Below are 27,139 nucleotides of genomic sequence, written 5' to 3' on the forward strand. Positions count from 1 at the left end.
ATACTTACACTCCTTGAGGTTGGCATAGATACTCATTCTTGAGGGTGGAATATCTACATAAATTCTTTGAAATTATTCTGCGTAAGAGATATGACTCTTCTCCCTATTTATTTGTTCAATTATTCATTTACATCAATATAAACTTATGGATATTTATTTTATACTTTGCATTATTATACAATAGTATTGATTTTTTTCCTCAAATTGTTCTCACTTTGGCTGTTAGGATCTCTTTCAGTGGTTCCAGGCCTAGCCCTAGAATTAGCCGTTGATCCAAGGATTCATGGTTCTTTGTGAGTATGGTGTTAAAAACCATGTTCTGGTTGCTTGGTGTGCTAGTTTCTACTGGGGTATCATTGCCTGTAGGTCCTCTAGGCTGACAGAACAAATAACTATGTGGTGTGTACACCAACTTACCTGTGTAGATATGCATCTACAAATATGTCTATACCTGACCTTCAATATCTATATTAAACATGAGTTAATAGTGATATTTAATGCTAATCCATTTCCATATGGATCATTATAGCCCTCTCTCCATCTTGATCCATAAATTCCTACAACTGTGAAACACACAACGCCCACCAAGCACCATCCATTTACTTAACTGCTCAATTCTAGTATACATGTATGTATAGCAGTATCAGTAATGTTAATCCAGGACTCTTGTGGGAGTAAACTTTATCAACTGAAGTACAGGGCTTATGTGCAGTTCTTTATGCCTTTAGTCTTACAGAAAGAATCCACTCATTGTTAAGGTTATTTAGGTCAGCACCTTTCCCTCCCCCTCATTTACTGAGGTTTTTTTCCTATATTTGTAATAGAGTTAAATTTTCTTGTGACAATTTGTATTCCTTCCTGGGATCCCCAGCCTCCTAAATGATTTTTTTAAAGCTTACAAATGTTGTGAACTCTTTTTGCAATACAATTCTATGAATTTTGACAAGTTCATGTATCTACCATCGTAATATCATGCAGAATAACTTTTCTGCTCCCAACAAACCCCCCATGTTTCACCTATTCAATCATTCCCCCAAACCTATAGCTACCACTGATTTATTTACTATCTCTATAGTTCTGCCTTTTTCAGAATGTCATATAGTTGTAGTTATACAATTATACAGCCTTTCAGATTGGCTTCTTTCATTTAGCAACATGCATTCAAAATTCATCCATGTCTTTTCATGGATTGATAGCTCATTTCTCTTATCAATGAATATTCCATTGTATGAATGTACCAGTTTGTTTATTCATTCACCTATTGGAGGTTGCATCTATCTTTTAGCAATCATAAACAACACTGGTATAAACATATCTGTTCAGGCTTTTGTATGGAAAGATTTTGAATCAGCTGAATCTTCAAGTCAGTTAAATATTTCAGCCCATGATCATGGAATATCTTTTCATGCAGAATGTACAGTTTTCTGCAGCTCTGGTCACAGGTAGATCTAGAAACTCAGCAATGACTTGGGGAAAATGTCTCTTTCCCATATTTGAATTCTGTGTTCTTTTGCACTGGCACTTTTCTGAGATTGGTTCTCTCCAAGAATGACCTTAGAATAATCCACTTATTTTCAAGAAGTTTAGCAACATTGGGAGAAAGAGATGCTTTTACCAATCAGTGAAAGTTTAGGGTGAAACTCTTGAGCCCAAGTTGTATCCTGTGCCCATAATGGACAAATCATTGTTACGCTGATCAGTCAATGAAGCTAGAGGATGAGGTCCGTCTCATTATGACCACATTGACTGACAGTGGAAAAGACTAGTTCTCCAGAGGAAAAGTGAAGTTACCAGAAATGGGGTAGGGGATTACGGATGCTAGCCAGACAAGAGTCTACCATAGTGGGGAAGTTCGACATCTAGTCAAAATCTAAATGTATGTTAGGTTTTTTTTTTCATTTTTTTATAGTAAAGAGATTTGGATTATACCCATATAAAGAGTAAATAAATGGTTGAAAAGAGGGAAATGTTACTGTGGTGGTTAATCTATCCATAGGACAATAAGCAAGTGGTTTGGCAGATTTCTATTCTTAATTGATCCAATTATCATTGCAAAATATCATCTAAGATTTCTACTCTCATGTGATTAATTTCTGATTCACAACCCTGCTTTTTCTTACAATTTGCCTTTAGAAATTTTCCAAGAGAAATAAAAGCTTAACAAATGAGTATTAGCTAATATGAAAAATCTGGAGCTTAGATGAAGGCAAGAGAGCTAACTTATATAATGAGGCTCTAATTTATTCAACTTTAAAAGACTATACAAAATTTTGACTCGAGTTTTTAAGGATATGGCTTAGACTTGGATTTAGTAGTAAATGTCCACATTTAAATTCATCATGTATAATTATTATTCCAGTAGAGTAGATGAGGTATGAGGGTTTTATAAAATTGATATATAACTGACATACTGTATTAGTTTTAGATGCACAACATACTGATTATATATATACTGCAAAATGATTACCACAATAAACGTAGTTAACATTCTTCACTACACATTGTTACACATTATTTTTTCTTGTGATGAGAACTTTTAAGTTCTACTCTCTTAGCAACTTTCAAATATATAGTACAGTATTGTTAACTGCAGTCACCATAGTGTATGTGACAACCCCAGGGCTTATTTATCTTATGACTGAAATTTTGTTACCTTCTGACCACCTTCACCCATTTTGCCCATCCCCTTTCCACAACCTCTGCCTCTGGCAATCACCAATCTGTTCTCTGTATCTTCAAGTTTGTTAGTTTGTTTATTTGTTTAAGATTCCACATGCGAGATCATACAGTATTTGTCTTTCTATGTCTGACACATTTCACTATGCATGTTTTTTAAAACAAGTCTTACTTAAGCTACTCCTCTTTGGAGGAATCAAGGGTGAGCATATTCTCCCCTTCATAAGCAATCATAAGTGCAGTTTCTAAGTGAAGTAGAAGAAAGAGTAGTCAACTAATATCCAATTAAAGTAGTGTTACTACATATCAAGGGAGCAGATATGAATGAATCAGAAACACTCTACCAAATGAATAAGTTCATTTTAGAAATATCAGTAGAAATGTTTTCTGTGTGTGGCAGACTCCCCTGAACATAGACAAAGTCAATAGAGAAGGAGGCACATGTTTAAAAATAGCTCTCATAAAATGTGAATTAGTCAAGAGAAGAAATATCACATTATTTGTTGAGCTGAAATTTGCATGGTAAACATTTCATCACTCATTCTATTCCTTTCACTCTCGCTGAGCTCCTCCTGTATCCTTAGGAGGGAGAACACACTGAATGTGCTATTTTTATAACAGTCCAGAAAGCAATAAGCAGGTTACAGGACAGTTTACAAATCAGGAGTGATCTGAGATGGAACACACCTATTATTTTTTCCCTTGGCATTATTTCAACTCTTTGTCCATACTGATAACTCATGTTTGAAAATACAATAATAATATATCCTGTCAGGTGCAAAGAATGGAGAAATAATTCTTTTATCTCATTAGCTATTCTTCCCTGGAGCCAGACATGAGCCTTATGCTTGGGCAAATAACAGTCCTACCCTATTGTGAGCACAAAGTAGTTTCTTTCCATTGTCTAGGAAGCCACATTTCTAGGAAGCTATTATTGTGGTATCTACAGAGCTTATGGCTTTGCTCTCAGCTACTTGATGACTATGATGCCTTTTAGGAATAAATCCAGGATACATCACAGGGGAGAGGGACCATTAAAAATAACCCAGCTAGGGAAGTGTTGGAATATTGAGAGGGAGTATTTCACTCTTTCTCAAACAAGGTGAGATTCAAGGCATATTTTAGCTCACTGTCCTTGACTCTTCCTCAGTGAAACATTGTGTCATTAAACCCTTGCTTCACTCCATTCATGAATACTTAAAAATACAGCAGAATGGATTATAAATAGCTTACAATGTACTTTTAGACACCTGAAGTGAAAAATTTGGGTATGTGTATCTCGAAGGAGATTATTTATCATATCTGGTCATGTTTTTCACTTCAGCATTCATTCCATCTCACTTTTAATTCAATGAACATTTCTTAATCATGGACTAGGTCACAGACACTCTGCTGAGATGAATGACACATAATTCCTTCACTTACAATCCAGAGGGGGAAAAATAGACATATACCCAACAAACTACAACGAAAGGCAGAATAGAGTGCTGCACAATTTTTACATATTTGTCTAGTCTGAGCCTCATAAAAATCATCAAGCAAGCAAAGATGGCTAACAACAACAGATCCTTTGGGAATGATCCTTTAAGGGCTGGGTATTACAAGAAAAGGTCTTTCAAGAGAATTCCACTGCAAATTTAATTTTATAAGATAAAGGGTCCTGAACCATTGTCTAAAGACACTTTGGCCCATTTTTCCCTCAAGGTTTTGGATATTTCAGCATGATGAAAATCAGCCACAATTACAAAGTTTAGACAAAAGCATAAAACAGAATTTAGAATAAGGTTAATATAAAAGAATTACAGAGAAAAATTTATTGCTCATCTGTTTATTTTGGAGCAGAGATTTTTTTCCCCTTTAGACCATGTCTTTAGATCAGTCCATTAAAAAAATAGAGACTTCAGAAACAAAAAGAAGAGACCTAATGCAGGGACTAAAAAGAGTAAAGCACAGCATCCAGGATTGTGTCTCTCTGTGTCAGCAACTATGAGTCCCTAAACATACATTACTTTCCTCCTTATAAACATCTGAAGAGTAGGTGTTGTGATCCCTGTTTCCACTGGTGAAAACGGACTATGAGAAATGAGGGGTTACCCTCAGGACTTGTAGCTCTAAGCAGGGAGCATTAAGTGTAGATCTCTCCAAAGTCCCTCCACTATGCCTTGAATGAATCTTTCAAGAGTCAAAATTTGTTATGATAATTCAATATAACTGTATGCATTCAATTGGGAATTTGGGAAGTATTTGGGAAGTATTCAATTGGGAATACTGTTTATCAATTGTAGTGGAATATTGACAAGACATATACTCCAGCTGGTCTGTATCAGAGCTTCCATCCTGTTAGTCTGTGCTTGAGCCTAATTGTTTGGTGGTCTGTTCTGACTGGTTGCTGTCATGCCATATCAGTAAGTATTTTGAACATTTCCTTTGGGAATCATGAATATCATGGAAGGCACTGAGTCTGGAGCAATTGATCTTGACAAAAGATCCATGTTGTATGTAGAGAAGAAAGAGAAATTTTGTCTGAGATCTCTATTACGGAAATTCAAATGACAGAATTGATTGGCAGATGCAATTCAGACTAATAAAATTTATAGGCTTTTTATGAAAGAAAAACCAGAGGTTGAATTTATTGCATTTTCAGTCGCTGTCATAGTGGATAGACTATGCTTATTTTGGAGTCAAAGTATCCTGTGTTCAAATCTTGTCTTTCTCAACATGTTAGTTTTAAGACAGTGAAAGAGTGATTTTGTCTCTCAGATCCTAAGTTTCATTATGTGTAAAATTAGTACAGTAATACCTTACTTGTAGTAGACTTGTTACGAGAAATAAATGGAATGATATATTGTCATAGGCTAGATATAGCATCTGAGATATTACAGACAATGAATCACACTTTTATAATATTATTAATAGTTGAAATTAGTTTTCTGAAAGGCAGACGTTTTGGCATGGGCATATAAAGAAATTCCTCTTACGAGAGAAGAAATGTCAAATAATTGAAGGTGATACATTCTTCTTTTAGTAATCTAAGATAAATAGGAAATGAGAATAAAGGGTAGTGCAAATAGTCCATGTCCTTTCTAAAGCTGGCTTAAGAAGCAATAATCTTTGGCACTCCTCTGAAGAGGACTGCTACATATTTAAAAGAGAACTGGCCCTTATACTGATCTGAAGTGTTATATTCTCGTCTACTTTTAAGGGTAGCTCTCAAATTCATTATATGATTCACATTTTAGCCACTGTTCCTGAATTACAGAACTACACTTACAATGCTATTCAAGGTCCTCTAAAGACTGGACCCAATATGTATTTCCAAACATTATCTACTATTGCATTCTATGCTCTGATCTAAAGAAGTGTTTGTTCTTTTTTATCTACATCCCACACTTTCCCACGTTTATTCCTTTTCCTTTGCTCAAGTTGTTTCTTCTCCCTGCTTATGAACCCTGATCTACAAAGACTTCCTGCAAGCAGAAATAATTATCCTTGTTATAAATTAATCTAATACTTTGCCTTTATCCCTCTGATGACATTTGACACTTTCCTTATTAGATAATATTTAAGTATTTTCAGCTTCTCTGTGAGACATTAGCACCTAGAGGGGAAGAACTGTAGCTGATTCACTTCTGTACTCCTACAATGTTTAACATAGTGCCTGGATGCAATACAGTAAAAAAAGTTTAGAAAAATGGAAGAAATAATTTATCTAGGTTTCATTGTATATGCTGTGTCCATTACCATTTGAAATTTATTTCTAGGACTTTGAGGTCTCCTGCTTCCTTCGGGACATGCAATATACGTGGCCTTTTTTTGGAGAGTGTACGCAACTTCTATGCCATAGAATCTTAAAGAGGCATATTGACTTTTTAACTATCACCTGACTTAAACTGATATTGAGGGATTTTCAAGTCCTTGATTACTTTGGCTGAAATTTGGTTTCTCTTCTGTAATATTGCGAGTAAGACCTTTCTCAGTATTATATGAAATAACTTAGAATTTTGAAAATCCTAAGTTTTCTTTAAAAACTTTTTCAAAACATGCTAATATTTCCTATATTGCTTTTTCTTCTTCACACATTTTCAGTATTTTTTGATGAAAAATTCGATGTTTGACCATGTTGTAGATGTATTTGAAAAACAATCTTTATGTGTTTCAAGTAGACTAGTGGTTCATTATCCCTCTAACGCAATCAAATTACACTTTTACATTTGATGTTTCAATCTGAAAATTTATGAATATAAAAATAGAGTAATACTAACATATACTTTATGTTGAATAGCATGATATGTTTTTATTTATTTAGTAATCTCAAGTCTTATTTAAGACAGAATTATATTTGCTGCTATTTATACATTTAGTGTATAACCCATGTATTATTATCAAATGAGAAGAGGCAGGTTTTATAAACTATAAACTGATTCTTAAAATGAACTATTCCACTACACACCTATTATGGCCAAAATCCAGAACACTGACATCCAAATGTTGGCTAAATGTGGAGCAATAGGAAGTCTCATCTATTGCTGGTGGGAATGCAAAATGGTACAGCCATCTTGGAAGGCACTTTGGCAGGTGCTTACAAAAGTATACATATTCTTGCCACACATCTGACCCAGCACTTGCACTCCTTGATATTAACCCAAATGAGATGAAAATTCATGTCCACAGAAAAGCCTGCATGTGAATGTTTATAGCAGCTTCATTCATAATTGCCAAAACTTGGAAGTCAGCCAAGATGTCCCACAGTGAGTGAATGGATTCATAAACTGTAGTGCATGCAGACAATGGAAAGTTATTTGGCACTAAAAACAAATGAGCAATCACACCATGGATGGAGCCTGAAGGCATTTTTCTAAGAGAAATAAGTCAGACAAAGATAAATACGGTCTATTCTCACTCATATATGGGTGGAATCTTAAAAAAAAAAAAAAAAAGTCGAACTCACAGAAACAGACAGTAGGAGGGTGGTTACCAGGGACTTGGGATGGAGGAAATGGGGAGATGTTGATCAAGGGCACAAACTTGCAGTTACAAGATGAGTAAGTCCCAGGGATCTAGCGTACAGCATGGTGACTATAGTTAACAATAGTGTATTATACACTTGCAGGTTGCTGAAAGAGTAGATCTTAAATATTCTCACCACACACACAGCAAATATGATTATGTGAGGTGATAGATGTGTTAACTAAACTTATGGTATAATAATTTTGCAATATATACATATATTAAATCATGTTTTACACAAACATACAATGTTATATGTCAATTATACCTCAATAAATCTGGAAAAATTTTTTAAATAAATAAAGAATGAACTAGGAAGTGATGACACTCAAGGCCAGAGAAGTAAGCATAGGTGAGGTCATGGAGGTCCTTAGACCTCAGGACCCTATGCAAAAGTGGTTAAAGTGCCTCAAGAACAAGAGTGACAGGATGAGATTTCCATTTAGAGAGTTTTCTGGCAATGTAGTATAATTGTGAGAGAGTGTATGAGATGCAGGGAGCTTATTTAGGAGAGAACTATGGAAACCCTGTGGAGAAATATTGGCTTCCTAGGACTACGAGGGTACCTTTGAGAATGGAAAGGGGGGAATAGATTCTTATGTTTAGGTGCTAAAATCAGTGTATTTCAGAAACTGTTGATATGTGAGGTGAAGGGGAGGAAAGAATAAAATACAATGCCTATGTCAGTGCCTCGATCCCTGCAAACTGTAGTACAAGATTGGCTGGTTTGGGACATGTAGAGTTGGGAGTTGCTATAGAACACTCAAGTAAGTTGATGGATGGACAGATGAGTAGTCAGACCTACATTTGGGGTAGGAATTTTGATTTGGGAGTCATACAGTCAGCAGCTAAAGACTTAGAAATGGATGAAACACCCAATGAGAGAAGAGAGCCCTGGATAGAAAGAACCCAGGGAATCACCAATATGTAATGAATTGGCAGAGGAAGCAGTGACTACAACGAAGATTGAGTAGTAGTAACCAGAAATCCAAGGAGAGGAAAACCAGGACGACATAGGATTCTATGACAACTTTATAAGTTAAAACCCACTTCAAGAAGGATGGAGTGGGCATCAGTTAATTATCGGGAAGTTAAACTATGATCTGCAAAATATGTGTTATATTTGGTATCTTATTAAAATCTATCACCACTAAGAACATAGGTGACTATAATAATGGTAAATTATCATTATTGTTTTAATTATCAATACCATTATGTTACTATTAAGTTTTGACTAGAGATATCATTTTATTTTTAACTAAGTTTTATAATTTCAATTTTATAAACATTTTTGTCCATTTAAACACTTTTGTCTTGAAGGAGTATGAACATTCTTTTTAATTGAACTAATCATGCATACTTCAAAATCCAAATAATAATATTCAGTTAATTATCTGATAATAATCTGAAGGTGTCTCTGGTGATACTTACATTTTAAAATATCAAATAGCTATTATTCTAGAATTTATATTTAATTAGCTGATGTTCTTAGAATGTGTTATATTGTTTGTATAGTGATTTATTTTAAAATGCTTCAGAATAAACAGTGTGCTGTGTCTAATTTACTTTAAACCTGGGGAGTGGTTTTTAGAGTCTTAAATTCCTAATTGAGTCAATACTCTGAAGGTGGCTCTATAACACTATAAATATCATTATCAAAACTGTTATCAGGAATATGTTAATTAGCATCAAAGATGCTAGAAATAATGTGTTGTTAGTGGTAAAACTCTATGAAATATAAAAGCTTTATTTTTAAACTAAGGAAAAGAATAAACAGATACCATCTTTTCTAATATACAAAAGTTGTTATTCTAAAACACATTTAGAAATAAACACTTATTTTCTGTGTGAACAAAATGCTCAACTATTTTTAGAGGTAATTGACAATATTCTTTAGAGGGATGAATTAAAAATCAATTTCAGATCATGACTGTTGAATTTAGTGATGCTATAACTTAAAAAATAAATTAAATAATAGATTGTGTGTCCCAAAAATGTACATTAAGAAGCATAAGCCTTTTCCAATTTGAAGGCAGCACTGTTTATATTTTAGAGCACGCACTACACTGTTTTTAATCTCAAATGGGGATGTCTGAAAACTTTTGGAGTTAAGAAACCACATTCCTCATTTCTTTCCTCTCCCTGACCCTTAACTCTCACTCTAAGGACCCCAAAGATGTTTAGCCTTTATTGACAAGCAGGAGAAGTCCAGGTTACCTGAATCATTCTCAGTTGGTAAAAAGAAATAAGAAAACATAACTTTCAAAACTCTAACTTATCTCTGTGATTTGCAGCAGAATTTCATGCTAATCACCCTAGAGACGTCTGGAGAAAGCTGTTACACATTCAGGGTTTTATGATCTTTAATGTTAAAAGTTTTTCTACATCTAATGCAAGTGCTTAACTGATAAAAATCATTAGAGCTTTTTCCTCTTTTTCTATCTCCAGGCAACATGATATCCTCAGGAAGAGGGTATGTACTTAGTGATTATTATCTAGTTGCTTCCCTGCTTGTTATTCAATAGATTGTGGTCAATGCTTATAGTATCTGACTCTAATACTAGCTTGAAAACTCCAAATAAGGGATGGGGAGAGCTGGAGTGGAGGTAATCCATCATTTCTATGGAGCTAAGGAAGAAGGCCAGGCAGAGGGCAGGTAGTAAAAATCACAGAAGACAGCAGTTCATGTAGGGCTAACAAGGTAGGTCCAGAAGTTTTCTGGCAGAGAGAAGGGAGGCAACCAGCAGGCTAGCCAGAAATAGCGTAACATAGACTATAATATAAGTGACCACACTGTGGATATCTTTAAAAAATAAACTTGTAACAATTCATAGATCCAGGCAAATTTTGCCTTTGAAGGTTGTTAACAAGGGAGACCATGCACTTATTGGAATGGTATCATTGCCCAAAATCATTTGGGAATTTCTTTGGAAAAGCCTTCAGAGCCTTTGGCATGATCATTTAGCTTTCCTTAATGGAAGCAGATTTCCATCCATTAATGGAATATTTACCAAAGTTCCCCATAAACTATGTCAGAATCGTCTAAAATACCTAGATGAATAGGAATTTCTCAGGTTAGGGCACAGGGGTTTGCAATTTGTAGGCTTTTCAAGTTCTTAGTAAACTACTATATTAAATGAAAGATGGTCTGGTAAATAGAGAATGCTGTGGGGAAAAATCAATGCCTCTGCACAGTTATGCAAAAAAGGGGAATAGGTATATAAGTCTACAAAGGAATGACACCGATTTTCTTGTCTTGTGTGTCAGTGATATTAGACTTTTCCAGATGAAAATTTCCCAGTGTTTTGAGAAACATTGTAATGGTAACATTTAGGACACAGTCCTTTGAAAACTTTGAAGGTCCTTGAAAATAAGTAAAATGTGATATGTCTATTTTAAAAAGTGCTATTTAAAAATAGTCATACCTTGCAGTAAATTATTTTAAACCTTTTTAGCCCTTGGCTGCATATTATTATTAAAATATAAAAATATCATGTCTTTTTCCCCCAGGAGATTTTGATGTATCCCCTTGTGAAGGACCTAGGACACTTGAGTATTACTGTGTTTGCATTTAAAAGAGCGAGATTTATTTTTTTCCAAATTAACAATAGTTTAATTTGAATGTACTTTATTGAACAGGCTATACTTGCTTCCTTTCAAGATTCTGATACTTCCTTGGAGGGAGTATTTTTTCCTGATTGGAAACACTGTCATACAGAGAATGTGGGAGGGAAACTGGAAAGTAAACACTAATTTATATACATTCTTTTTTTTGTTGTTTTTATCTCCAGGCAAGTGTAAGTAAACTTAAAACATCCATCAAAGACAATGTTCCTGCCCAACTCATAGGAGGTACTGTTTAGCTAGAATTTTTCATGGCTACTGTGGTCAAATTTATAACATAATTATTTAATTTTCACTTTATTAAAGACAATGGTAGAACCTACCTCCTTTTACTGAATTAAAACTGTTGTCAGTTAAGCAGTGGCAACAGGCAGTGTTGTTTTTTACCTTATGTGAAAAGATAGTGGTATAAACTTAGAGAACAAAATTTCCAAAATTTACTTTTTCAGCCATGTTGTCCCAGGTGCTTGCTAAATCTTGTGTGTCCAAGTTCAGCTCAGGTTCCATCTTGGCATAAACAACAATATGAAATTTAATGACATCCAGGTGTGTAGACGGTTGCTACTCTCTTGGGAGCTAGAGACCTGACTGGCAGGTCTGAAAATTAGTTTCTGAATTCCACATATTTGCATTATCTTCTTTCTGCTCAGCACAAGGAAACGATGCTAAGGAAATGTTGTTAACATCTAATTTAAGAAGAGCTGGTAAATGACATTCACAGAATGGGCAAGATAAATCGAAATCTCAATGGGACAGCAGCCAGATCCCAGCAAAAAGTTTGCCAAAGACTCCAAGTTTGTTCCTTTGGACTTGGATGCTTGTGCTTGGACACATGGGGAAAACTCACACTGTGAGCATGCTAACTACGGAATCACGTGTGTCTCATTAAGATCTGGCTAGCTCAGCTGCATTTTGGGGCATATTAATCAGGATTTTCAGTTGTCAATTTAGTCTCTGGCATTCTAGTTGTTTATATGGACTTTCAATTTTCTTTAGGCACACTTCATAATACTGTGTTCCTTGCAGCAGTTTCTAGTTAAGGCAGTAATTCCTCGTACATTATTTTTTGTTTGTCTTGGTGAGCTTAATAATTAGATTATATATTATGATAGAAAACAACTAAATAATGAACGAAGTTCTTTTTTTTTTTTTTCTTTTTTAGTTGCTTTAGCAAAATAGAGAGCCTCGCCCCTACCCCACCACCCAAAAAGAGAAATATAAGCCACAAATGAAGGTGTCATTGCTGTCCATGAGGCTTCAGCTATGAGTCAGAAAACCTGTTTCTAAATAATGGCAGTGGCTGGTGTCATGCATTTGGCTCACATTGCACAGGGGAAAAGCAGGGACTAGGGAATGCATACGAGCTACCTAGTTTCCAGCTGTATTGCAGATTGCCTAACACCTGAGAAGCAAAGTTCTTATTTTCTCAGGTGGGGCTGTGAGGGTAAGGAAATTATCACCTCATGAGTTCTAGAGGATAAGTCTAAACAGATACTGAGCAAAGATACTTGGCATTCCATCTTGCTTCTGATGATTTAAATGCAAAAGCTTTAAGGGGATTGAGGAGGAAGAATGACTGCCTTTGTTTAGGATGGTGAGAGGGCTAGGCCTCATCCCCTTGAGACTATTATGTATCTAATGATTTGCCTCTGTGAGTGTGTGTGAGGGTGAGTCATGGCTCTTATTCCTTATGCAGGCAGGGAATGGAGATAGTAAAGAAGGATCTCTGTCTTGTTGGGGATGTATTTCCTCATACTAGTTTTGAGGCTTCCTAAATTATTTTTATCTTGGCTGTTTCTTGAGAATAAGAAATGATTAAAATTTATTTGAGGCTTAAAGTGAGACTCTGAGGCTATATGTTTTTCCCACTAAAATATTTAAGATGATGCATTTCTGACCCATTGTCATGATTTTCACTATAACATCCAAATGGCTTCTCTATGTATCATCTATCACCTGAATAGACCACGATTCTGAATCAGCAGCAAAGGCCCTTTTCTCCTCCTCCAGGACCAATGGATCATAACGTCCTTCCCCTACTATGATACCTGACTTTGCTTGACCTGGAATTACTGTTCCCTACGCACTTCGTGGAATTATAACATTGTAGAAATGTTAAACAAACCACCAGGGGCTGAGCAGCTGCACCATTTGGACCTTGCACCAGAACTCTAATCCTTGTGAAAAATTACCTCCATAAAGTTATTGTCAACAAGTCCACTGAGATCTCAGTGCTGTTGCTTCTTGGCTGCTCCAGACTATTACAGTTCTGCAAAACTAGAGGTTAACCATTTAAAAAAATATATGTTATGAAAAAAAGACAGAAAAGTGAATGTGTAATGATATCAAAATATTTGCATACCATATATCTGATAAAGGACTTGTAATCAAAATATACAAAGAATTCTTAAAACTCCATAATAAGGAAACAACTCAAAGATATAAACAAAGATCTCACCAAAGAAGACAGAAAGATGGCAAATAAGTATATGAAAAAATGCTCAGTATAATTTGTTGTTAAGGAAATGTAAATTAAAACAACAATGAGATGCCACCACACACCTACTGGAATAGTTAAATAGAAAAAAATCAATACTAAGTGAAGTGAGGATGCAGAGAGCTCATCCATCGCTGGTGGGAATGCAAAACTGTATAGCCACTTCAGAAGACAGTCTCTCAGGAAACTAAACAGTCGTGGCATGCAGTCCAGCAATTGTGCTCCTAGGTATTTACTCAGATGAGTTGAAGACATATGTCCATACAAAAATCTGCGCAGGGATGTTTACAGCAGCTTTATTTGTAATTGCTAAAAGCTGGGAGCAACAAAGATAGCCTTCAATAGATGAATGGATAAACAAATGGGTACATTCGTATAGTATAAATACAAAAAGAAATAAGCTATTGTATTAGTAGTTAAGGTTTTCCAGATAAAAATAGGATAGCAATAGGAGATAGATACACACACACACACAGAGAAGCATGTATAACGGAGGTAGAATTGGTTGAAACAATTATGAAAGCTGAGAAGTCCTTAGATCTGCAGTTGGCAAGCTCAAGAAAACCAAAGTTTAGGTCAAGTCTGAGTCCAAAGGCCTGAAACTAAGAGAACCAATGGTATAGGTTCCAGTCTGAAAGCTTGCCGACCTAAGATAGAAGAGCCCATGCAGTAAAAGGATGTGGTTCCTGCTGATTGCATTCTGGATTCCAGCAGGAAGCCTGTCCATAAGCTGCAGGGAAAATGTATTTTGTATGATACTGTACTGATGGCTACATAACATTGTGCATTTGTCAAAACTAAAAAAAATTTACAGAAGAAAAAGTGTACCTTGGTGTAAAAATTTTGTTCTAAAAATCACTTAGGAAATCAGATCCCAGGATGGAATGCAGATTGTGATTTTTAAAATCGAATTATATACAATATATGGCATAACCTCACCAAAGGGGTAGGAGAAAAGATGTTAACCTAAGTAACTTTGGAAATCAGTGAAGACTAAGGCTTTATTTTATATCATCTATATAAACTGTATACAAGCACTGTTCTCTAGTTGATAAAGTTGTTACTCAGATAAGGTATAGGTTAACAAATAAGAAACAATCCAGAAATAATCCATTTCCAAATATATCAGTCTCCCTACACCTGCTCTTCTTTGTTTTTTTTTTGTTGTTGTTGTTCCCTCATAGTGTGCTTACAATCTTCTAAAAGAGTAGATTATTTATTTACTTATTTAATTGTCCATTGTTTCTCCTTATTCAAATTTGAGCTCTACAGAGTTAGGCATCTTGGGCCTAGATCATAGTAGCTTCTCTATAAGTTCTGTTGAATCATTTTGAATTGAATTGAACATGCTTTGTTAAGTATCAATATAATGCCCATTGGAGACACTACAGAAAAAAAAATGGTTAATGTGGAAACTCCAAAACCCGCTCACCTAGAAGTGAATGCTACCTCCAATACTTACTTGCTTTATGACCCTAGGAAAGTAACTTAAAATTCAGCTAGGGAAGCTGCTGCAGCATACAGTTAAAAAGCAGATTCAAATAGCATGAAATATCAAATAATCTTCCTACCTATTTACTTAAATTTCATTTTCTTTGGGGAGTAAGGCTAGAATTTTTTCCTCTACCAGTAATTTTGTGCTATTAAAGCCAATATTGAAGCACAGAGGAAAAAAATTTCTACCACAAATGTAAAACATGCATCTCTACAGACTTTAAAAAATCTATGTTATTTACAATGAAAAGTACATAGACAGCCTGGAGTCTTTGAGGGTGCAAGAAATAATGTTTTATTTGACTTTACCTACATCAGAGTTCAGACACAGCAGTATATCTGCAAGAGCAGTGTAATGAGTAGATCAGTCAGCAAGGTTATTTGTGGAGTAAGCTTCCAAATTAAAAGTTTTGGTTTTCTGATTTACCATACAGAGAGGACACCAATAGTATTTTGGAATTAATGGATTGTTCTCAAAACTCGGCCAATCTGATAGTGATCACCGTCAATTACAACAGGGGAAATCAAATGCCCGATTCTAATAAGTAAAGTGTTAGCAGAAAAGGATTGCTTTTCTACTAACCACTAAATTCTGAAGACTGAATGCCAAAGATTTTATCTAATGTACTTTAACTTATTCCTCTTAAAATAATTTGACAATGTGTCTGATAAGGGGACTTTATTTCAGAACAGTAAGGCTTGTTTTAAATATTTTCTAAACATCCACGACATTTAAGCATATTAAGTACCGAGAGTAGCTAAATTTGCTGAATTTCAAAAAATAGAAATAATTGTTATCTATTAGCTTGCCTGAATGATAAGACAACCCCAACCAAATGATATGGAGAAGAACTAAACCTATGAAAACAGGATTGAATGATAAATTCTCTTTAGTGAAGCTTGATAGAGAAGAATCATAGTAAAATAGGAATTCATAATTAACTTGTTCTATTTCCTTGCAAAGGTGAGTTAATGTTGCTGTCATTTACAGTAGCAAAATGGTCTTTACATCATTATGCCACCACCTGTTCTTCTTCTAACTTTTCAAAGAGCTTTGCTCTCTTTGACTAGCCCCACCATAACAGTAGCTTAGTACAAGATAATCCCAGTGGTCATTTAATGTAGAAAATAACCCTGAATGATTTTGGCTTCCATTAGGATGACCCATGATGCCATCATCTCTTGGGAGTTTGTTAACTAATTGTACCCCAGAAAGGAGCCACACGACAATCCAAATTCCTCAAATACTACCCGAGTGGCCTGTATCACTATTTCCCAGACACTGAGACAGAGATTGGAGGTACAAGGTACGAAAATGAGTAACACATACCATTGGCCCTTAGATTGTCCATAGTCTTGTAAGTGAAACAGGCATATAAAAAATAGTAATGATACGGTGTGATATACGATAGAATTGTGTATGATGAATTTTACAGTGACGATTGTGTTCAACAAGTCAGAGAGTCATGAAATCTTCAAAGAGAAAATTAAACATGTCTTAAGTTGATGAATAAGAGTTTTAATAACCAACATCCTGTGAACAGGCATTGCAGAGAATAAACAGCATTGACAAGGAATTGAAGGGCTATTCAGGGAACTACCAGTGTTTTGGTATTTTTAGAGCATAAGACCAAGGACAAGGCCAATGCTCAGGATTCGTGTTTTTGGTACACTAAAAAACATTACCTGGTTGGACATTAGTCACTGAAGGTATTTGAACCTGAGGGGGAGCAGAGAGGATTAAGATCAGATCATCATTTCAGAGAGAACACTCTGGCAGCGGTGGGGATGATATGCCCTAGGGAAGTGAGGCTGAAAGCAGATGACTTACAGTCCGTGGCAATGTTGTGGTATCAGATGACAAGTGTTTGAACTAAAGCAATGAAAGTGAGGATGTAGAGAGAGCAGAAAATTTGAAATAAATTTAAGAAATTAATCTGACAGGACTTGGTGATTAATTGGCTGCTGGGGTGGATTACAAAGGAGAGAGAAATTCTAGAAGGACTCTTGGGAACTTTGTGTACTTTGTTAGTAAGGAATCACTTTCTCCTGCTAGTAACAGATACTAGAAATAACAGTGGTTAAAGTAAGTAGCAGTTTATTTCTCTCTGCCGTGAGCCAAGTGGGAAGGAAGCGTCCTTGGCCTAGATGATAGCCGTGCAGTGTTAACAGAGACCCAGGCTCCTTCAAGCTGCTGTTTCACCATCTGTTTTTCTTCTTCATAAGAATTTGCATTGTCTAAGCTGATTGCTTAAGGTCAAGTACCATTTCCTTATCCCAGGCAGGGAGGAGAAAGTGAAAGAACCAAAATGAGCACAGCACAGCCTCTTCTCTCCACTTAAAAGGCCGACAGAATGCTCACCTAACAACTTCCACATTTATCTCTTTGGCCAGAACTTAGGAGCATGGTCAAACCTAGTAGTAAGGGTGGCTTGGAAGTGTACTTTATCTGAACAGTTTGCCACTCTGGATATATTTAGTGTTGGGTTACCAAAAAAGAAGGAAAAATGGGTATTAGAAGGACAATTACTTTCTTTACAAGTAACTTGTAACCAACTAGAAAAAGTATAGTGAAAGAACATTAGGTGTGGGATAGAGCGGGGGAGAGGAGTTAATGTATTTACTTTTGGATAAACTGAACATGGTACGCTGTTGGTCTTAGGGAATATACAATCGATATTGGTCAGGTGTACAAATGCCCAACGGAGAATTCAATTCTTGATTTAAAAGGAAAAGTAGAGTTAGCTATATTGACTTGAGAGTCAACTGATGTATGAAAATACAGAAGATAAGCCAAGTATTTCTGATCTCATCAATAGTACTAAAGCTGAAGACAGGCATAAATTGCAATAATGGAGTCGGGTACAATAACCACATTCTGGTACATTTCTAATTCTCCCTAGAGGGGTGGTTTTTATGAATTTGAAGTATCATAGGAATATATAGAATATTCTCAAATACAAACCAGGCTGAGGTCAGTAATGTCTTCTGCTCATACAAAGGTATCATCACCACGATCTTTGGTGAAACAGGTTGCCTCTGCCTTTTTTTTTTTTTAATTGTGTTATTCCTCTAGATTAACGAGAAATAGTCTTTCTACCTTTTTTAAAATTTAAATAAATGTTTTTAAAGCACCTATTACCAAGCTCTAGGCACTAAAGAGAAATCAAAACAGGATCTATGTTACTTGACAAATGTGACAACTCATACCCTTTTATCAATCAGCAAGGAAATGAAAATTAGTAGCTTACTCCCTTGACATCCACACTCTTGTCAGAAACTTTTCCAAATCTATGACATGTAACAACAAAGCAGAGTCATAGCTCTGGCAGGTGTGGGAACTCCTGATTTTTAAATTTTAATATCCCACTAATTTCAGAGTCAAAGAACTCTTTTTTCCAAGTTGCATAATGGAGGTAGATGAATATATATTGCATATTTAGAGTTACATCTTAGGAAAGACCAAGCCTATAACTATAGAGATGATTTTCCAGTGGAAACTCTAAGCTATGAAGTTAAAAACAGGTTTGGCTGAGTGTGCTCCTTATGGAACATCACGCTTTGCATTACTTAAAAATTTTACAATGAAGATGTTAATTTTTTTGACAAGCTGCTTCAATAGAGCAAATACAGTTCTGTTCTTTTTATAATGCCCTAATTTTCAAGTACTTTCTTATTTTCTATAAACAAGGTTGATGTAATAAGTTTCAGATATCAAAGGTCAAAACTTGTTTAGGCTGGTCCCTACATTAAAATCATTCAGTCTTTTAAAGATGTTTGGATTTATCTGAATAAGATGAATTACTGAAGAATCCAAATTCCATCTTATTGGCTTATTAATTTTGAAAACACAAGGAATTTTAATTTAAAAGTATTATTTTTTTCCCTGGAAATGATTCTTCTCTATGCTAGGAGTAAAATTCAATAGAGCTGAGTTATTGACACTATAACTAGTGATAATTTTCAGGCATATTTAACTAGTTTCTGTGAATGAGTTAATTAAAAGAATATGCGTATATATGTATGTGTGTAAATTCTATAACTTGGGAATTCAAAATATAAAGATAGTTTTCCAGTTGTACAAGATAAATGAATTCCTTTGCTTACTTTCTATTCTGTTTACTATCGACTTTAATAATATTGAACAACCTGGCTATCCTTTAAAACATCAGCATCATTCTCTCATACTGGTAACTGGGTTTTACCAATCTTTTTAATAATATAATCTCTTTGGTAACATCATATTCTAAGCTTTAATGCTGTAGTATTTAAGGAATTAAATGGAATCCCTCTGTAAAACCCCTGACATAATTTGTAGCAGTAGTATTCTTTAAACTCTGTATAATTTCCCTCCTAAGTAAATTCTTTCTAATCCTCAGGACCACATTTCTAAATCCTTAAGAGTATGCCTTTTGGAAAGGGATACTTTATTACTTATTAAATAGCTTTTCAAGAGCTTTTCCTCAAATAGATGATCAAACTAGATAAAAGAAAAGGTTAACAGAAAAATATTTTATTGTACTCATCAGCTATGAGCCCATGTGTTTATTCTTCATACAGTTTTTGTTGAAAAAATTTTCATATTCTCAAAAACAGTTTTCATGTAATTTAACAAAAATAATCCTAAATGATAATGTCTTGAAGTCTAGCAACATTTTAAACCTCAGTTGAGTAGAGTGCTTAGTTTAATTTTGTTGATTAATTCCATGCTACCCTTTGATTCAAACCTTGTGATTAAAATTATCTATCAGCTATTTTATTGCTTTCTTGTCATAGTAACAAAAAATTAAATATTAAACATAATTAACTGCTATTAACTAATGGAGGACTTAGTGTCGTTATGCTATAGTTTTATGTAGTTACTCTCACGTGCAGATAAAGGGCACAGGTAAACTTTCATTACACCTATAAATGCCTGCATTTTTTTCTTAAGTAAATTCTTACATCAATTTGTTTCTTTTACATTTGTCCCTTTGACCTAAGATTAGAGCTAAAAAAATTTCAATAAAGTTCCTTGGTCACTGAGTTTGAATACAGTAGCATATACAACTGTAAACAAAATAACACCATATAGTTTATGTACCTACAGCTCTATAATAATTATATACTTAGATTGAAGGGAAAATGTCTGTTCATCTTCTGCTGAGTTTTAGCTTAATGACTTTTCCTTTTGTTTACTAGCGTGGAGTATTAATGGTATTTGTTGATCTATTTTTCCGTTATTTTTGTCTCTATTAAGATTCATCATCCTTCAGATAGTTTTTACCAATATTTCTCATATATCAAGCTTGTTCTCAAGTTACTGAAAATGTAACAGCTAGACATTTGATTTTCAATGTCCTAAATCCTACCTTGTCATACGAAAAAGACTCAAGGAGAAATTAGCTGATTACATATAATAACATATTATACTGTAGAAGAGGGAAAATCAATATGCATAAATGCAAGACTTTTACACAACAGATAGCTCCTGGAAGGACTAATTTGCTAAAAGAGACAGCAACACAAGAATAGCTGTCAGCGGAATACAGCACTTGAATTTCATTGCAGTCTTTTCTTGATACTGTATCTGCTACTATAATTGGAAGTGAGAACTATCAGGATTCAGAATTTTCCTCCTGACAGAAGCCTTTCTGACATCCATGTTCATTCTACCTGAACTACATGCTTCTTCTTCTGTTGTTGCAATGCTCACAAATAGCTTTCAAACAGCCCTTCTTTCACTGGGCCTCAAATACAATGCTTCAAAATGTTTTGAGCAAAAAACAGCATTGTGTTTTGCTTTTATCTTCATTTACATAAAGTATGATTTTTGGAGTCACTTAGGGTAGTTTCAGGAATTTTTAAAATTTATTTTCAGAGACTCCCAGTTCTTTTGAATCAATTGCTCCTCCAATTATGCAGCATCCTCATTATAAGATCATCACAAGGGACAAGAACTTGATCCTATTAGAATCCAGAGATTCAAAATAGGAAGTGCTGTGTTGAGTAAATAAAAGATTATGTGTCGGCCTATTTTTCGTGCATAGGGAGTACACGTTTTCAGCCTTTTACAAATGAAACCATAGACATGAGAAGATGAAATCAGTTTCCTTTCTGAGTTGAGTCTTTTAGTAATCAAGCAGTTATCATCTTATTAAATGTGTGCCTGAAGAAAAACAACAACGCCTTGAAAAATTCTGTGCATTGGGCATACACTAAGACTGTGCAGACATTTTCTGAGAATCAACTGAAAGAGCGTATATAAGGCTTCATACTACTAAAATATTTCCAGCTTTTCTCGCAGGGCAGAGAAAGAAAAAAGTAAAGTCATCATACAATAAATATTTGAAATTGGAATTGATGAAAAGGTCAAGAATTGTGAGTGCTCTCTAGCATGTTTTTCAAGTTAGAATGTTGATTCCATTTGACACTGAACTTTCCTCTTTCCTAAATTCCTTCACATTTATCATATAAATGTGAAATAAAAGAATAACTATCATATTTGAATATGTAGAAAACTATTAATTAAAACTTTGAAGTCCTGAAATGATGAAGATAAAGTATTGATTATAAGGGTACTTACAATTAAAATATAATTGGAATGAATTAGCAAACATGTATGAGAAGTACAAAATATAAATCCTTTGTGTGTTTTTTTGCAAAAGACTGATCTAATTTGCCATCGTGTTTTTAAGATGAATATTTGCTGTGGCTGGCCCTACATTTGTTTAATGACTTTCCCTTATTGGAAGCTAACATTTTAGAATATTTCTGCTATCTCAGTTATACCTCAGAAGGTAGCAGGAGTGGAGTTACAGATGTTTTATTTATGGCTTTCTCAAGGAACCCATCCTCTGGGAACTGTAGAATCAATATAATCCTAGGTTATCTCAAATATAATGTTTATGGGCCAAGGATGGAGACTATAGAAGGACTAGATAACAGGAAAGTTATACATCTTTGACCTTATTTAATGGAATCTTGTTGGATTGTATTGTGATAAGAAGAGCCAACACTGAAATGACTCTGGAAAGTATTTTGTAATATCAAGGCTTTAAAATTCTTTTCTTGCCTTTCCCTCATGGAATGGAAATTACCATGTGATCAATGAAAACCCTTAGAGTCTACTTGTCTGTCTATGGTTCATAATATTGTGGAACATCAAGCAGTCACTGCTACAGGGACTGGTAGGAGGAAAGAGTGAGAGGCAGAAACTGTGAGCAACTATTGCAGGATGTGGGGGAGACAGACAATTTGACCACACCTAAGATCATGGGGATTGCCCCAGGCCTAGAAGAGGAATACCCACCTGCCTCAGGTACCTTACCTGTCAATCAGAGATGGTGAGTCTCCTCAGTCTGCTTCTTAGCTGTCCTAACTCCCTCTCCACACCACACAAGTGATGCAAACTACCAAATAAAACTGGATAGAGGAGAAACTTTCCTCTTTCCCTTTTGATAAGAACTATTCTTTAACAGAAACCCACATAACATCTAGCAGGTATTTACATGACAGTAACAAAATTGCAGACTTTTCTTCGTGAGGATTAAGAAAGTGATGGGAAAAAAGACCAAACTAATCATTTTAAACTGACCTGATCCAGTTGGCTATTCAACAATTGGTGGCCTTTGGAGATTGGAGTTGAGTGTACACTGCATGGCATCTGGTTATCAGGTGATCTGTTAAAATAAAAGTAAATTTAGACCAATTATGCCAAATGAACCACATTTATTAATAGGAAGATACAAAACACCATACAACATGTTCTTGCGAATATGGGGCTGTATTTCTGTCCTCAGGCACACTGATAAGAATGCAAGCACACATGACAGCAAAATCAACATAGTTTTAGTTGAGTTTGACTACACAGTCCTCTTTATAACACAGACCTTGCACTCTGTGTCTAGTATCATGTTTTACCTCAAAGATGTTCAGCACCTGGGCACATAGGATATTTACATATTGTTCATGCCAGAGATGTGTTGCCATTCGAATGGCCTACGTATCTTGACTGTCAACAAATTTAACAAACTGATTTCCAACAATCTTTATTTTGATGTTCCCTCTGGTGTACATTTATATAATGTCATTTGAAACCCCTTGCTGGTGAAGCCATGTGCTTAGTTGCTTCAAACCCTAACTACCTGTGCCTCCACACATGTACGCTACTGTTTCACCACAGAACTTTGAAACAAATTACCAATACAATATTTATTGTACAAAGATTACATAGCATAAAAGAAGGGAAATGTATTCTGAGTAATCAAATGGAATAAATCCAAAGAAGGGAGAAAATTAATAATAAACACTTTATAATATCAGGGAGATTGAAGGGTAAATTAAATCTATTAAAAAGAATCATCTGAGATCAAGAAATAGTGCCTCAGTCAAAAAACCAAATTATCAAATTTAAATGTGCAATGGAGACCTCGAAGAACTAAGATACTATGGAAAATTAAGCCAATGAATTAGAAGGGCAGTTAAAGGAATTCTCTCAGAAGACAACAGAAAAGAGAGATATATAAAAGGAAAAAAAGAGAAAGAAGACAAGAAATCCAAAATACATGCAATATGAAATCCAAAATATAAATATAATTTCTAATACTTAGGGAATCCAAAATTGCCAGTTCTATTATTTATTCAACAGTTATTCATGCTTATAATTAGACTAAAGTAATTTAATTTTAATGCAGAATTTGAATAATGGTTGTCACTCTAGATATATATTGTCCAATATGGTAGCTACATGCCACAATTAGCTATTAAGCACTTGAAATATGTCTAGTTCAAATTGATATGTGCTGTAAATGTAAAATGCACACTGATTTTGAAGACTGAATATGAAAATAAGAATATAAAATATCTAGTTAATTTTTTAAACGTTACATGTTGAAATAATTATACTTGATATGTTAAGTAAAATGTATTACTAAAATTTATTTAACTGTTTCTTTTTACGTTTTCAATGTATCTATTAGAAAATATTTTTACTGGATAGTGCTGCTCTAGACAATACTAACTTGCCTTGGAAACATTTTGTTACTTTTATTTAGAATCACTTTCAAAACCTTGGGGCACATTCCGAGGAAACTTTGGAAGCATATCTCACTTGAATGTGGACTGGATCTTGGAAAACAGTCAAAAGGCATTTTGAACAAAGTCTGTTAAGTGAGGCGGTGATAAAGTTGGACAACACACTAGCAGTCAAAGACAAGGTTCCACAACTAAATATTGGATCTTCTAATTTTGGGTGACTCATTAATTGGATTGTAGTATATCTCTTCAGACTTCAATTTCTTTTTCTGTAAAATGAGAAGTTTCTCCTAGAGTATTTTGAAGGCTCTTTCAGTTTTCTTTGTAATTTTTGTGAAGAGTTTCACATTAGCCTTAATGGTATAAGATTATGGAATGGGTTTTGGAATCTGCTGAAATACCTAAAGAATTATGTTAGCTGTGTTCAAATTTAGTAATGGTGCTATTCTCCATTGAGCATAGAGACTTTAACCATCATAATACAAGCCCACCAAGGAAAACATTTCCTACTATTTCTTTCCTCTTGTGTGTTTGAGTTCACTGGGTCCTTTCTTTGTAAATGAAATAGATGGATGTTTAAAGGTTTACTTATAATCAAACACTAAACTTAAATTCACCCCTATGATGACTTTTTAGGTTTCACAAAATAGTTTCTACAATTTTCCTTTAATTTTTTAACAATTTTGATTAATAAAAGGCATTTCTTTGCATTTGATTTTATATTGAGCTTATATAATTATACTTATTTTTGTCTTATATTTTGATAATTGTTTCTTCGAGGACTTTATAAGTACTTCAATAAGAACTTAAAGTAATAAAATCATTTAAACTGGTATTTAGAGAAATTCTTTCAAAACTAGATGAATGGATTTTAAAGGTAATAAAATCCTCTGGTCTTTTTCCATGTGGTTCTGGCAGAGTTTGTAACAGGAAAATAAATAAAATTCTTTCACTGCAAATATATCTGTTATGTCTCTGAGCAGGAATGTGCTTTTTAATGAAATACTGAACGTGCATATGCTGTTCTAGTCAAATAGCCTAAGGGTAAAAATACATATTCGGTCATAACCTCAAATGCTCTGAGGTTTTTCTCCTCCATTTTCAGTGAAGTCTACTACAATCACATTTTTTTCAAGGACTCTAGGGAAAACGCTGTATTCTTTAGATACTCTGTGTACTCTGTGTGTGGTTTCCATGTTTCGGGCTGATGCAAGGTATTTTCATACAGCCTCCACTAGATAACATGGAGTCTGTCTATAGTGAATAAAAATGATCAAATCCATGTGTTAATGAATTAATTCATTTATTAAACATTAAATAAGTTGTTAATTGTGGATACAGTAATAGGTATTGTACCTGTGACCTAGGATTCTCAAATCTTGAAGACCAATTTTAATTCTATCTCTGTGTGATCATTAAGCAAATTGGGAAAACAATTCTTAGCATACAATAAGAGCTCACAAAATATTTTTTGAATGAATGAATCACTGAACCATGTTGTAATAACATGAATAATGTTTATTAAGTGCCTGTTCTGTGCCAGACAATGTGTAAAAACATGATATAATTTAACATTCATACCAACTCTGTAAGTTATATGTTATCCCAATTTGATAAATGAGGAAAGGTGGCTCAGAGAAGTTGGGCAATTGACTACAGTCACCGAGCTAGTAAATTATGGTGCTAGAATTTGGACCTAGGTCCAAAGAACTACAAAGACTGTCCTATGACAATGTCATCTGAACACCATGGTGTTTTGAACCTGTGATTTTTTGTCAAGAGATAGCTAGGTATGGTCCAGCTGGCTGTAAGTTCCACTGTAAGCATGTAGGGTTGAGAATAAAATGTGATCACCAAAACAGGGCAGGCCGTGAAGAATGGACTCCAACTAAGTTCAGTACCCCAGGCAGGCCATTTTATCCAATGCTAGTGATCATGAAATGATGTCACTGATTTTATGGTTTACATAACTGAACATGCATGGGAAATATACTGTATTACTTTTCTATTGCTGCTCTAACAAAAGACCACAATCTTGGTGGCTTAAAACAACACAAATTTATTACCTTACAGTTCTTTGGGTTAGAATTCCTCAAAATCAAAGTGTCAGCTGCATTTCTTTCTGGAGGCTGCAGGCACTGACTCTCTGGTCTCTAGAGGCTGCCCTGCGTTCCTCGGCTTGTGGCCCCCTTTCTGCATCTTAAAATGCAGTGGTTTGAGACCTTCTCATATTTATCATTCGGACCTTATTTCCACTGTCCCGTATCTTTCTCTGGTTTCTTCTGCCACCTTTCTCCACTTTCAAAGCCCCTTGAGATTACATTGGGCCTGTCTGGGTAATCCAGTATAATTTACCCACTTGGAGATTCTAATGATAATCACGTCTCCAAAGTCCCTTTTGACAGGTAAGGTAACATACTCACAGGTTCTAGGGGTTAGAACATGGATATCTTTGGGGAGATGATTATTTTATTTAACATATATACTAGACCAAGTATAGGTCCTTCACTATCAGTATTCAGTATCACCACCGCACTCAATATTCACAGTCACTGTTCAGTATCCTTGACTATTTATCTCATGTTGCTTTCACTTACTAGCTGTTGAAATGCGATTACCTGAAAAACAGACTGAGATTCTGAGATTTTGCCAGGATCATTCCTGGGATCAACACCAGTCAGTGAGTGAAGAACACAGGGTACAAGTTGAACTGTGATGCAATTATAACCAAGGTCTTGGACAATCCCACAGGGAGCTGTGGAGTTGGCCTGGTCCTTCAGAGTTGTCTCACCTTGAGGCAGAGAGCTTGGGCCTTGGTGCCCCTGA

At 34.9% G+C, this 27,139-nt stretch overlaps 1 protein-coding gene across 1 annotated transcript in view; it reads right to left on the reverse strand.

Annotated features, from left to right (window-relative positions):
• Positions 1–27,139, reverse strand: part of TMEM196 (transmembrane protein 196) — a 201,066-nt gene that overhangs the window by 78,402 nt on the left and 95,525 nt on the right. Inside the window, exon 2 of the mRNA XM_057732708.1 lies at positions 22,875–22,959. Coding sequence (XP_057588691.1) covers positions 22,875–22,943 — 69 coding nt within the window. The 5' untranslated portion in view covers positions 22,944–22,959. The remainder of the gene's footprint in view (positions 1–22,874; positions 22,960–27,139) is intronic.

Source organism: Hippopotamus amphibius, chromosome 4, assembly GCF_030028045.1.
Source record: "Hippopotamus amphibius kiboko isolate mHipAmp2 chromosome 4, mHipAmp2.hap2, whole genome shotgun sequence".
Classification (NCBI taxonomy): Eukaryota; Metazoa; Chordata; class Mammalia; order Artiodactyla; family Hippopotamidae; genus Hippopotamus; species Hippopotamus amphibius.